The sequence below is a fragment of the Gracilinanus agilis genome, chromosome 4, assembly GCF_016433145.1.
Source record: "Gracilinanus agilis isolate LMUSP501 chromosome 4, AgileGrace, whole genome shotgun sequence".
Lineage (NCBI taxonomy): Eukaryota > Metazoa > Chordata > Mammalia > Didelphimorphia > Didelphidae > Gracilinanus > Gracilinanus agilis.
The window spans coordinates 315,782,615-315,794,999 of NC_058133.1; the positions used below are offsets into that span (position 1 = coordinate 315,782,615).

Consider the following 12,385-nt stretch of genomic DNA (forward strand, 5'->3'; position numbering starts at 1 on the left):
TTGAAGGACATACCCTCCTTTTCCAATTTGTTGCCACCACAAAAAGCGCAGCTATGAATATTTTCGTACAAGTCTGTTTATCTATGATCTCTTTGGGGTACAAACCCAGCAATGGTATGACTGGATCAAAGGGAAGGCATTCTTTTATAGCCCTTTGAGCATGATTCCAAATTGCCCCCCCACCCCTTTTTTTAATGATTGCTGAAGAATGACATTCTGCTTCTTGATCATTAGTTTTTTGTTACTTGTTCAAAAAATATTAGACTTTTCTTTTAAAGGATTGAGCTTAGCATCTACCTTTTTTTGAAGGTCATTCTGATATTTAGGTTTTCTTAACAGGATGAGGCATTAGATGAAATGGTATTTGATTTGATGAAAGAAGGAGATAAGTAGTTACTTGAATTTTATGGATGGGGAAAGATTGCTTTTTTTTAAAATCACTATTCTAACTAAAACTCACAAGTAATAAAATTGTTTTACCTCCAGTTAAATCTAAACTCTTTCTTTGAAACAAGTGATTTTCATACTTTTATATGGTAGCTATAATATTTACTCAAAAAATGAAAGTAAATTGAATTTCTTTTGGGGGAATTTTTAAAAACGTTTGAGATTAGTTATCAGTTAGTACCTATTAACTACATATGGGGTTTTATATTAGAAATGGAATTTAAAGAACTATTTTCAGGGTAGTTTATAATCTAGTTGAGGAAAAACATGTATAGACACTCAAACTTGTTTGTGGACTAGTTCCAAATTAAAAATCTAAACTCTTTCTTTGAAACAAGTGATTTTCATACTTTTATATGGTAGCTATAATATTTACTCAAAAAATGAAAGTAAATTGAATTTCTTTTGGGGGAATTTTTAAAAACGTTTGAGATTAGTTATGTTAGTACCTATTAACTACATATGGGGTTTTATATTAGAAATGGAATTTAAAGAACTATTTTCAGGGTAGTTTATAATCTAGTTGAGGAAAAACATGTATAGACACTCAAACTTGTTTGTGGACTAGTTCCAAAAGTTGATATTCATAGCTCAAAATGCAGAATGCCTCAAGACTTTCAAAACGCCATGTATGTACCAGCAAAAAATAGTCATTAGGGTCACAAATAGCCCACAAGGCTCTGTTTAACTAATGGTAGCAAAACTATTTAATCTGGCTACCCTGGCTACCATTTGTAAGGCTTTCTACTGAGAAATGGTGCAGAGTTCACTTGAGAAACATCTCTACCACCATCTTCATGCTTTTTCTCCTACATCAAATTTCTTCAGATCTACATAAAAGATGGTACTCCTTCAATAGTTATTTCCAGTGTTTTAAATTTTTTTTTAATTTTATTTTAAACTCTTAACTTCTGTGTATTGGCTCCTAGTTAGAAGAGTGGTAAGGGTAGGCAATGGGGGTCAAGTGACTTGCCCAAGGTCACACAGCTGGGAAGTGTCTGAGGCCAAATTTTAACCTAGGACCTCCCATCTCTAGGCCTGACTCTCAATCCACTGAGCTACCCAGCTGCCCCTATTTCCAGTTTTTTTAATTGTGAAACAAAAACCCCTTAACACTTACCTTAGTGCTCAGAGTAGGGATTTCAGCTTCCTATAACTTGCTTCTATTGTGTAGGCTTTCAAAAGTGAATATTTCTGAGTTAATATCATAAGCAAAATGAGCAATATCAAAAAATATAAGAGTAAAAAGGATATAATTTTTTTAAGTGCTAAATTTTTTTAAGATTTTCTTGGTATAAGGAGGTAGGATTTGATTTGGGGTCAATTTTCTATGGATAGAGAGAATGAATGAATGAATGAATGAATGAATGAATGAATGAATGAATGATATTTGTTAACAACTTACTATGTGCCAAGCACTATACTAAGGGCTGGTGATACAAGTAGAAAATCAAGACAGTCACTGCTTTCAAAGTCTTCTTACATTCTGGAAGGGTTATTAATTGGATGTAATGGATTTCTGATCAGGAAATGGAGTTTTTATTGAGAAATCACAGGACTAGTAAGTTGAGAAATAAGGGAGTCAGTTGATACCAACAAAAGCAAAAGTTGTCTTGTTGATTACTGCTTCCAGAGCAAAAGGTAGAAAGTGGACTGGGGGTGTATAGGAGCATATGGCAAACAAATATCCAAGGCGAATAGCCAAGTGGAACATGAAATAAGGAGGGCTGGATAGATCTGGCACTAGCTAGATGTAGTAAACTAGTTGTGGGTACTGCCTAATTCACTATTCAAAACAATACAGTCCTAGGATAGTAGTTGCAGAGATTTAGTAGATTAAGTTACTCAGACATGGTCTCAGAGAAGGTCATGGCAGGGCTGCAAGTGAAAGAGAAATAATGAATATAGCTGGTTAGAGAAGCTGTAATGCATGGTATGGAATCTGAAATCAGCTAGGTCAAATGAGCCATATATATTGACTGACTCACTAACAGGGATAGTTTTGCCCTAATTAAACAATGTAGATGACATCAAATTTGGTACATTCAGGTCCTGAAGTATGTACACTCAATTCTAGAACTTCTTCTGCGGAGCTATTGCTAATTTGTTCATTGTCTCAAGGATATAGATTTGATGATGTTCCCTGCACTACTTGTGAAAACTCATAAGCAGTGAGTTTTCAGATATTTTTCAGGTAGTTGGCAAAACAAGAGTGCAAATGAGAATGTTCAACTTGTGTATTAGAAAATGAGATTAGTTTTAAGTAGAAGTTGAAAGACAAAGTAGGTGCGGTGAGAACTAGTTGTAGAGAAGAATGGCTCTGCAGTTTTTGAGCAATCTAGTGTTAGTGGTCTCATGTAAAGTAGATTGATTGTGAAGGAAACTAGACTGGTTGAGAATCTCAGGTAGTCCTTGTCTGAGAGATGAAGGCCTACATTTTAGTGTAGTGAATAGAAATTGAAAATAAGAAACATACAAGAGGTGATGCAAAGGGACAATTGATAGGACTTGATAACTGAATATGATTAACTGCTTAGTTAATTGTTAGTTAGAAATTTTTCAATAAAATCACAGGATAGTCACATTAATGTTGAGAAGATAATCTTTAAGATTATTTTGGCAACTGTATGGAGTTTCACTTGGAGAGGAGAGATGAGACAAAGACCACTCTTAAAATAGGAAGATGCTTTGGCAATTTTAAATGAGTTGGTGATGAAGGCCAGAAACATGATAGATATTAGCAAGTATTATGTAGGTAGACTCAGTAAGACCTAGCAACTAATTAAAGCAAAGAGGAGGGAAGAATTGAAGATGGTTCTAAAAGATGCAACCATGGATTTAGGCAGGGGTCGGCAACCTTTTTGGCCATGAGAGCCATAAACGCCACATTTTTTAAAATGTAATTTCGTGAGAGCCGTACAGTGCTCACAGTGCGTGCTCCTGTAACAGCGCCTGAAAAAAATTGACTTTATGGCTCCTGCAGAAAGAGCCATATCTGGCCCTCAAAAGAGCCAGATATGGCTCGAGAGCCATACATTGCTGACCCCTGGATTTAGGAGAAGAAAATATTGAATCTTGTACTGGATATGTTGAGTCTATGATGCCTATGGAATGCTCAAGTGAATATATCCAACAGATGATGTAGAAATAGAACTTGGGGAGGTCAGGGCTGGATATTTAGATTCTACTTTCCAAACTAAATTTCTATGATCTAGACTTAAAAACTGAAAGGTATCTTAGAGCTTATCTAATCCAATCCTTCCTTTATAGAGATGAAGACATTGACTTGCTTAGTATCACAAAGGTAGTAGTGGAGTCAGGAGTCAAACGGGTTTTCTGACCTTTACGTTTTTTTCCCCTTCATTTTTTGAGAACTGAGGCTTCCAGGAAATTGAAATTTTACTGTATTGCCACCAAAAGATGCAAGAATTCAAATAAGCTGCATATCCTTAATAAAGAAAAGAAGATTAATATATTCATATAGGAGAATTTACCACTACGTTGATGTTAATTTGTCTTTCATGTTTATGCTGTCATTGTTGACCAAAATTAATGTGATCACTTTCAGACAAAAATCTGGTAGGAAGGGCAAATGCCTCTTTTGTTCTTATATAAGGTTGTCTTTAACAGAACTGCCTTCAACCTAATAGTACAAATTTACACCATATTGATGAATGCTAACACAGAACAATGGTATATTTAAATTCTTTCAGTTTGCAATGCTTTTCATTTGGGCTATGAATCCTCATACTCTCTGATGGCTTTTTTTGTGGCTGTCAGAAAACCTTAGTTAGTTGTGGCCATTGATAAAATTTAGTATAGGATATCAGTATTTATGCCAGAAACTAGGAAAAAACCTTAGGTTTTGTCTTTTTATAAATATAAGACATACATCTACGTGTTCCAACAATGATCGTAAGACATGACTCATATATACATATATATATGAGAAACCTAATTATTGAAAAAAAATTTTATGTGCTAAATAAAAAAAATCAAAAGAAGTAGCTCTTGGATATGTTTTTTTTTTCTAGTCTTTATGTTACCTGTTCACTTTGAAATGAAGTTTCACTCTATCTTATATTTTTCAGGGCTCAATAAGCATTTATTAGGCATATGTTAGGACTAGTGATACAAAAGACAAAAATAAATCAATCCTTACCATCAGAGAGTTTACATTCTATTCAGACAGACAACACATATTTACTCATATATATATATACAAAATAAAAACAAAGTCCTAGGGAAGGTAAAAAGCACCCATCTTCATGCTTTAAAAGCTAGGTTGGGGATCAGGGGGAAAGGAGATCAGAATAGGCTTCATGTGGGGAGTGGGGGATGGAGAATAGGTTTCATGTAGAAAGGAGTCACTTGTTTGAAATTTCTAAGGCAGCAAGAGATTCTTAAATATAAAGATGAGGAGGCAGGGTGCATTTTAGGCAAGAAGACCAGCAAATGTAAAGGCACAGAAACTGGAAGATGGAGTGTTATTACTGTATATGAGGAAAAATAAGTGTATTCATCTGGAAAATAGTATATGAAGGACAGAAATGTAGCTTGGGGACACGTTATTCTCTCTAAATGCCAAACTTTGGGGGGAAATCACTTTGACAGCTATGTGGAGAATGAATTAAAATGGAGTGAGTTTAAGTTAGGAGAAAAAAATTAGGATACCATTACAGTAGCCTTTTCAAGAGGTGATGAGCACCTGAACTTGGGTTGTAGCTGTTTGTATAAGAGACTCTAATCTTTTTTTTTTTTTTTTTTTTTTTTTTTTTTTTTTTTTTTTTTTTTTTAACCCTTAACTTCTGTGTATTGGCTCGTAGGTGGAAGAGTGGTAAGGGTGGGCAATGGAGGTCAAGTGACTTGCCCAGGGTCACACAGCTGGGAAGTGTCTGAGGCCGGATTTGAACCTAGGACCTTCTGTCTCTAGGCCTGACTCTCAATCCACTGAGCTACCCAGCTGTCCCCTAGTTCGTATAAGAGAAAGGAACAAATGTGAGAGATATGGTGGAGGTAGAATTCACAAGACCTGACAACAGATTAATTATGTGTGATAAGCTAGAGTGAGGAAAGGATGTTGCTATGATTGAGAACTTGGGAAGGATTGTTTTGAGCTTGTTGGAAATAGGGAAGGTCAGAAAAGAATTTGAGGTTTTGTGAAAAGATGAGCACTGTTTTGAACATGGTAAATTTGAGGTCTCTTGGCATATCCAGTTCAAAATGTCCAATAGGCAGTTGGTGGTGTGAAACTGAAACTCAGGAGCAAGATGAAGACTAGATATGTTGATGTGTAGGAATCATTTTCATAAAGATAATAATTGCACCCGTGGTAACCAGTGAGCTCACCAAGTGAAAGAGACTATGGTAAGAAAAATGACCGTGATAGAGTCTTTGGGATACATTCATTCCTACGCAGTATAACTTCCCCAAAAAAGACTGAGAAGGAACAATAAAACTGATTGGAGAACCAAGAGATAGCAGTGTCACAAAGCCCCTTAAAGGAAAGACTATCCAAAAGGATAATGGTCAGTTATGTTAGTTGCCCCTAAGAGGTTGAAAAGGATAAGAAAGATCTTCAGATTTATCAATTGGGACATCATTGGTAACTTTGTAAAGAGCAATTTCAGTACATTGATAAGGTTGTTAGTAGGCAAATTAGATTACCAAGGATTGAAGAGTGAGAAGGGAGAAAATGGACACAAGGGGCATGGGGCAACTTTCCTATTTATGTGGGTAAGAGTTGGACTGAGAAAGGAAAGAAGGAAATTCAGGACCATAACTTCAAGGTATAGTAGGATGTAGTTAGGGTTGTTTTTATAAAGACTGGAGGAGATCATAAGAGTTCTATACAACTCTGGAGATCTCTCAACTCATACACTTTATTTTACAGAGAGGTTAAGTGACTTGATGAAGTTCATATGGATAAGCAGTAGAGCTATGATTTGGACCAAAATCTTACTACCTAACAAAAAGGGTGGGGGGAGGTTTTCAAATCTAATGATCTTTCTAATAACCACAAGGGAGGAACCAGTGGGAGAAGATTGATAATTCAACTATTCTTCCAAAACTAAATGTTTAGATGTTTTTTAAACCATAGAATTTTAGATCTTCCTTCTTTCCTTTCTTTCTTCCTCCCCCTTCCCTTTCTCCTACCTCTCCCTCTTAAGGCAGAAGAATGGTTAGGAGTTGGCAATGGAGGTTAAGTAACTTACCCAGGGACACACAACTAGGAAGTATCTGGATACAAATTTGAACCCAGGACCTCCCAACTCTAGGCCTGGTTCTCAATCCACTGAGCCAGCTAGGTAGCTGTCCCCAAATTTTAGAAGTTTTTAAAGGGATAATGATACTGAAAAGAGTATATTATTTATTGACAGGCCAAGAACCAGCACCTGGTCTTGTGATTTTAATTCTGTTTTTTTACTAACATCTTTCATATTCCTGAAAAAGTGTCAACTTTATATGCTTCACTAATAGTTAGATTTTTTTAAAAAAATAATTGTTTCTTTTTTGTATTGGTAGAGTGAGCAGCCTGCTTTTAGATTTAATAACAGTAATGGAGTTATGGAATGAGGAGAGTGGGATCAACATTTTACCATTTAAAAAATATTAACCTATCATTTTTTAATGGCTTTAAATGTTTGAACATTTGCTCTTGTCTCCTTTTATAACTCAGTTTTTGGTGATTAGGCCCAGTGAATTCGTTGTAAAAATATAATCTTTTTTATGAGTGTTTTAACAACTTAAATTAAAAAAAAAGCAAGCAATTAAAAGGATTATTTTGATGATGAAAGATAATTTCAGATATTGGCTATAACAGTGGTAATAAAAAAAAGGAAATCATTGGAGATAGGAAGACTGATTCACCTTAAAAAAACACATTTAAAAATAATTACTTTGACCCTTTTAACCATATTTGATAGCCTTTACAACAGTACCTGGCACATAGTAGCCCCTAAATATGTATTGAATTGCATCAATCAATTGTAAGGAAGAAGGGAAACTTGGGGATATAGGAAGGTTTTCAGTATTGCTATTGCATTGTATACTTAATAAATAGCAGGTGGTTATTTTTAGTAACTCATGGAAAAAAGGAAACGATCTTTTTTGATATTTTCTACTGTATTTATTCAAAACATTTACTATTTCATAGCTTTAATATATTAGGAAATAGAAAATGAAGAAATTACTTGATAACCTGAAAGTTGACACATCCCCTCATCCCTAACTTACATATCCTGAACTTATTTTTAACTTACAATTAAAACTTGGGTTTTTTTCCCCGCTGTATTTCTTTCCTTTAAAATAACAAGGAAAAATTCTGTTTTATTACTTTTTTTAAATAGACAAGAAAGTAAACCAAGTCTTTGTTAATAGTTCCATCTAGTTTTTTTTTTTTTTTTTTTTTTTTTTTTTTTTTTAATTTTAAACCCTTAACTTCTGTGTATTGACTTATAGGTGCAAGATTGGTAAGGGTAGGCAATGGGGGTCAAGTGACTTGCCCAGGGTCACACAGCTGGGAAGTGGCTGAGGCTGGGTTTGAACCCAGGACCTCCCGTCTCTAGGCCTGGCTCTCAATCCACTGAGCTACCCAGCTGCCCCTCCATCTAGTTTTGATAAAGAATGGCATTGCGCCTATACTTTTTAAAGAATTAAAATAATTATTTTTATAAATATATGTTCATTAAAGATTATTGAGCTGCTGTATGTAGATTTTATTACAGTCATGTTAGATTCCCTTTGTGTTCTATCTGGTATATTTTTAAACTGGCACCATGGTAATGCTGCTTATCATAAAATTCAATTTATAGCATAAAAATATAAATAAAATTTTCATGTTGTTCAAAATTCATCTTAAATGTATTCCAAAGCCCTGAATTTTCTTTTAATTTTCTTTTAACCATCATTTTTCTGCACCTAACACCCAGGTCCCATTTTGTCTTAACTTTTATTTTCCCTGGAAATTTTGATCATGCTTAAATAAATAGCTTTTTCTGCAAAAAAAAACAAAGAGATTTCATTAAAGTCAGCTGCCCAGACTTGTTTTACAAAGGGTGTTCTGCTCACCCTCTTAAGGCAGTGGTTCCCAAACTTTTTTGGCCTACCGCCCCCTTTCCAGAAAAAAATATTACTTAGCACCCCCTGTCACATACTATCACTGCCCTCTTACAGTTATTCACTGCCCCCAAATGCACCTATGGCCGTCACCGCTCCCCTGGGTCACTGTAGCACCCACCAGGGGGCAGTGGCACCCACTTTGGGAATCACTGCTTTAAAGGGAGAAGCATGAATATAAGGGCTGGGGAAAAAAAAAGCTGAACTGTATTGGAGAGGATGAATAAGTACCACATCTTCAAGAATAGGCTTAGTAAGCATTTACTGATGCCTATAGAGTTTACAGAAAAAAACATCTTAAAAGTCTATTTCAGGCAAGGGAGAGGGCTGCACTTGATAGTATGGCAGTAAAATAGGTTGGAATCACAGTAATGTAAAATGTATCTCTATTCTTGACTCTAGGACTTTGAAACTTTTTCCCCCTATGCATGCCATAGTATTAAGCCAGTAAAGTAGGAATGTAATCCATTAATGTAGGAATATGAAATGAGAAGAAAATTCTTACATTTTTCTTAGTAGTTAAATGAATAGTCACATCTGAACAGACTTCTTAAAATGTAAATAGGAATTTAAAATGTTTTTCAACACTTGGAATCTCTTTTTTTTCCACCTCTAAGTTCTATTCTAATTTAACCCATGTCTATAGATTATTCTTACATGCTATACACAAACAGCTCAGGTGGCACATAAAACTTAAGCCCATTATACATAGTTGCCTTTCAATTAGTTGTCATACTTTATCCCACAGTTTAATAATTTTATTGTCAGATTTTATGTGTCTTTTGGGCTTGATGGTCTCATTAATTTATTCCTTAAGTATAAAATAGACGCTAAAGGTTTGTCCTATACTTTCTAATAACAATGATTTCATTTCTATAAATAATCTGAAAACATTTAAGCCAAATCCCTATATGCTCTCCAATAATTAGTAAGATAATGGGGGAAATTTTGCAATGTAGCCACTTGGGAAAAAATTACTTGCATTTCTGAAGTTTTATTTAAAAAAAACAAGCCTCTGCTTCATTTATGTTAATCTCCTCATTTGGCAAAGAAGGAATGTTTATTTTCTCTTAAAAAATACACTTAATTTATCTTCCTTTCTTCTCTACTGTCCTGTCCTGTCCTGTCCTGTCCTGTCCTGTCCTGTCCTGTCCTGCCCTGCCCTCTCCTCTCCTCCCCTCTCCTCCCCTCTCCTCCCCTCTCCTCCCCTCTCTTCTCTCCTTTTGTGGGCGGGAGGGTGGGGAATTACTGCCTAAAAGAAAAATGTAATCTGTTCTTTTCCAGGAAAGAATACCCCCCTCACGTTCCGAAAATAGAAATTGACCACGTTAGGTTACCACGGCCCCAAAGTATAGGTAAGTAGTTGGCTTCCCCACCCCACCCCACCCTTTCTTTCTAGAAACTAAAATAGTATGTCATCCATCTTTTGTGCAGCTAGACATGGAAGATGTTAGCAGGAGATTTAAAAAACTCTTTACTTTCCATCATAGAATCGATAATAAGTATCAGTTCTAAGGCAAAAGAGTGGTTAGAGCTCGCCAGTTGGGGTTTAGTTGCTTGCCCACGGGTCACATAGATAGGAAGTGTTTAGGATTAGATTTGAACCCAGGACCTTCCATTTCTAGGTCTGGCTTTCTATCCATCAAGCTAACTAGCTGCCTTGCACAAGCATTTATTTCCCTAAAAGAAGCAAACCTTTGAGAAAGTTTTTTTAGTGAGATTTTAATATTTAGGTATTTTTATTTTAAAATATATTTGTAAATAAGGAATCACAATATAAGATGATACCTGCTATACCAGTTGCTTAATCATATGTGGGAAATCAAATGCTAGTGAATGTTTTAGAGTTGTGTTGCTATACTTCATTTTTTTAAAACTTTAATCTGGTGGCAGGTATATGATACAGTGCACTAAATGCTCTGCCTAAGAGTTAGTTCAGATGTGGCCTCAGACACTAGTTGTGTGCCTTTAGGCAAATTACTTAACCTATTTGTCATAGTTCCCTCAAAACTGTTAAGTATCAAATGAGATGATATTTGTCAAGTGCTTAGCACAAGGCCTGACATATAATAGGTAGTATATAAATGATTATTATTGTTAGTATTTACAAGTAGTACAATATCTAAAATGATCCATCATAATGTATATCTCCCTTCATTGATGAAGATTATAGTGCCTTTCTACTTTAATAATGTTTTCATAAGTTGCTGTTTCTTTTCTTTTTTTAAGCCCTTATCTTCCACCTTAGAATCAATACTGATGAATTGATTCCAAGGCAGAAGTGTGGTAAGAGCTAGGCAATGGGGTGAAGTGACTTGCTCAGGGTCACACAGCAAGGAAGTATCTTAGGCCAGATTAGAACCTGGGACCTCCAGTCTCTAGGTCTGGCTCTCAATCCACTGAGCTACCTAGTTGCCCTCATCAGTTGCTATTGCTAAAGTTATCTGCTTCCTGGTAATAATATAACTCTAAACTTCAATTATTCCTGAGAACTATTAGAGCTTTTGCTCTGATGGTGTATAAACTTGGAAATCTAGGTAGAATCTGTACCATGATGAGGCCTCATATTTTGACTTTAAGAAAGTATTTACTGAAAAGTAAAGAAAAAGGGTCTCATGATAGTCCATTTTTGGGGGAGTAGTTTTAAATTAGATTCCCACCCACCCACTCTCATGGTGATTTTAAAACTTTGATGTTACAACAGACTTTTTCCCCCCAACTCTTCCCTTTCTACTTACCAAACAATCATTTCCAACTTTCCTCTTTTTAAAGATATTAACATAGAATAGAATCCCTTGGGAATAAGTCATTCGTTATAGTTTCAAGAAAGTTGCTATTTTAATTCTTGGGTACAACGTTTGTTTTTTTTCATGTCTTTTATACGGAAACCTCTAAAGGAATATTAAATATAATTCAATTCAAGTTCTAAAAATCACAGATTCAGTGTACAATGATATTCCTAAGAACTCACTGAAGAGATGTAGAATAGGATAATATACTCCATATAGTGCCTAAAAGAGATCACAATGCATATGGGAAAATGGTGTTCAGAGAGAAGCATTTTGGATAAGGACATTAGAGAGAGAGATGGCAAGCTATAATCATAGAGCAAATGATTGACACACATCCTTTTGAGAAATGCCAAGCCTTCAGTGGTAGTTTAGCACTCAAATTGGAAAGGATAAATGGGGCACATGTTTGGTCACAGCAGAGAAGCCATGGGTGAATGCTCAAAAATTAAAAGCCTAGAGCCCCAGGGGAGAAATAAGTCCCAAGTTGAAGGTGGAGGCTGGAGTGCAAAATGGTACTTTACTATGCCCTTCAACATTAGAGGAGCAGAAGAGAGTAGTAGAATCCTCATGATATTGACTAAATGAGGAAAACCTGATGAGAGAATGAGGATAACATAATGTAAATATGTGAAACGAAATGAAGGCCAGCCGTTCTGCACTTTAATAACTTGAGATGTCATCTTCTAACAGACACTAATCTAATAATATTTAACTTGAGAGACATTTTAAAATAATTAATATTTTTATTCTCTGAATTCATATCTGATAAAGTGTAAAAAAGAATTTCTGTTCTTATCTTCCTTTAGAAAGCATAATAGAGAAAACAGAAGAGTCTGAATCAGAGTCAGAGTCTGAAATCAAGAGGAAGGTACAACCAAAACGTCACTGCAATTCATATCAGTCTGACTTCCAGCTGTCTCCTGCTTCAAAAAAAAGTTTAACCCACTTAGAGGTGGGTTAGAAAATTTAAGTACTTATTATTGAAACTTCTTTTAGCATTTAATTTGGGTCTATGTTTTATGTTGGCA

At 35.3% G+C, this 12,385-nt stretch overlaps 1 protein-coding gene across 1 annotated transcript in view; it reads left to right on the forward strand.

Moving 5' to 3' along the window:
- Positions 1-12,385, forward strand: part of SENP6 (SUMO specific peptidase 6) — a 92,872-nt gene that overhangs the window by 58,254 nt on the left and 22,233 nt on the right. Inside the window, 2 exon segments of the mRNA XM_044676118.1 lie at positions 9,850-9,920; positions 12,164-12,309. Coding sequence (XP_044532053.1) covers positions 9,850-9,920; positions 12,164-12,309 — 217 coding nt within the window.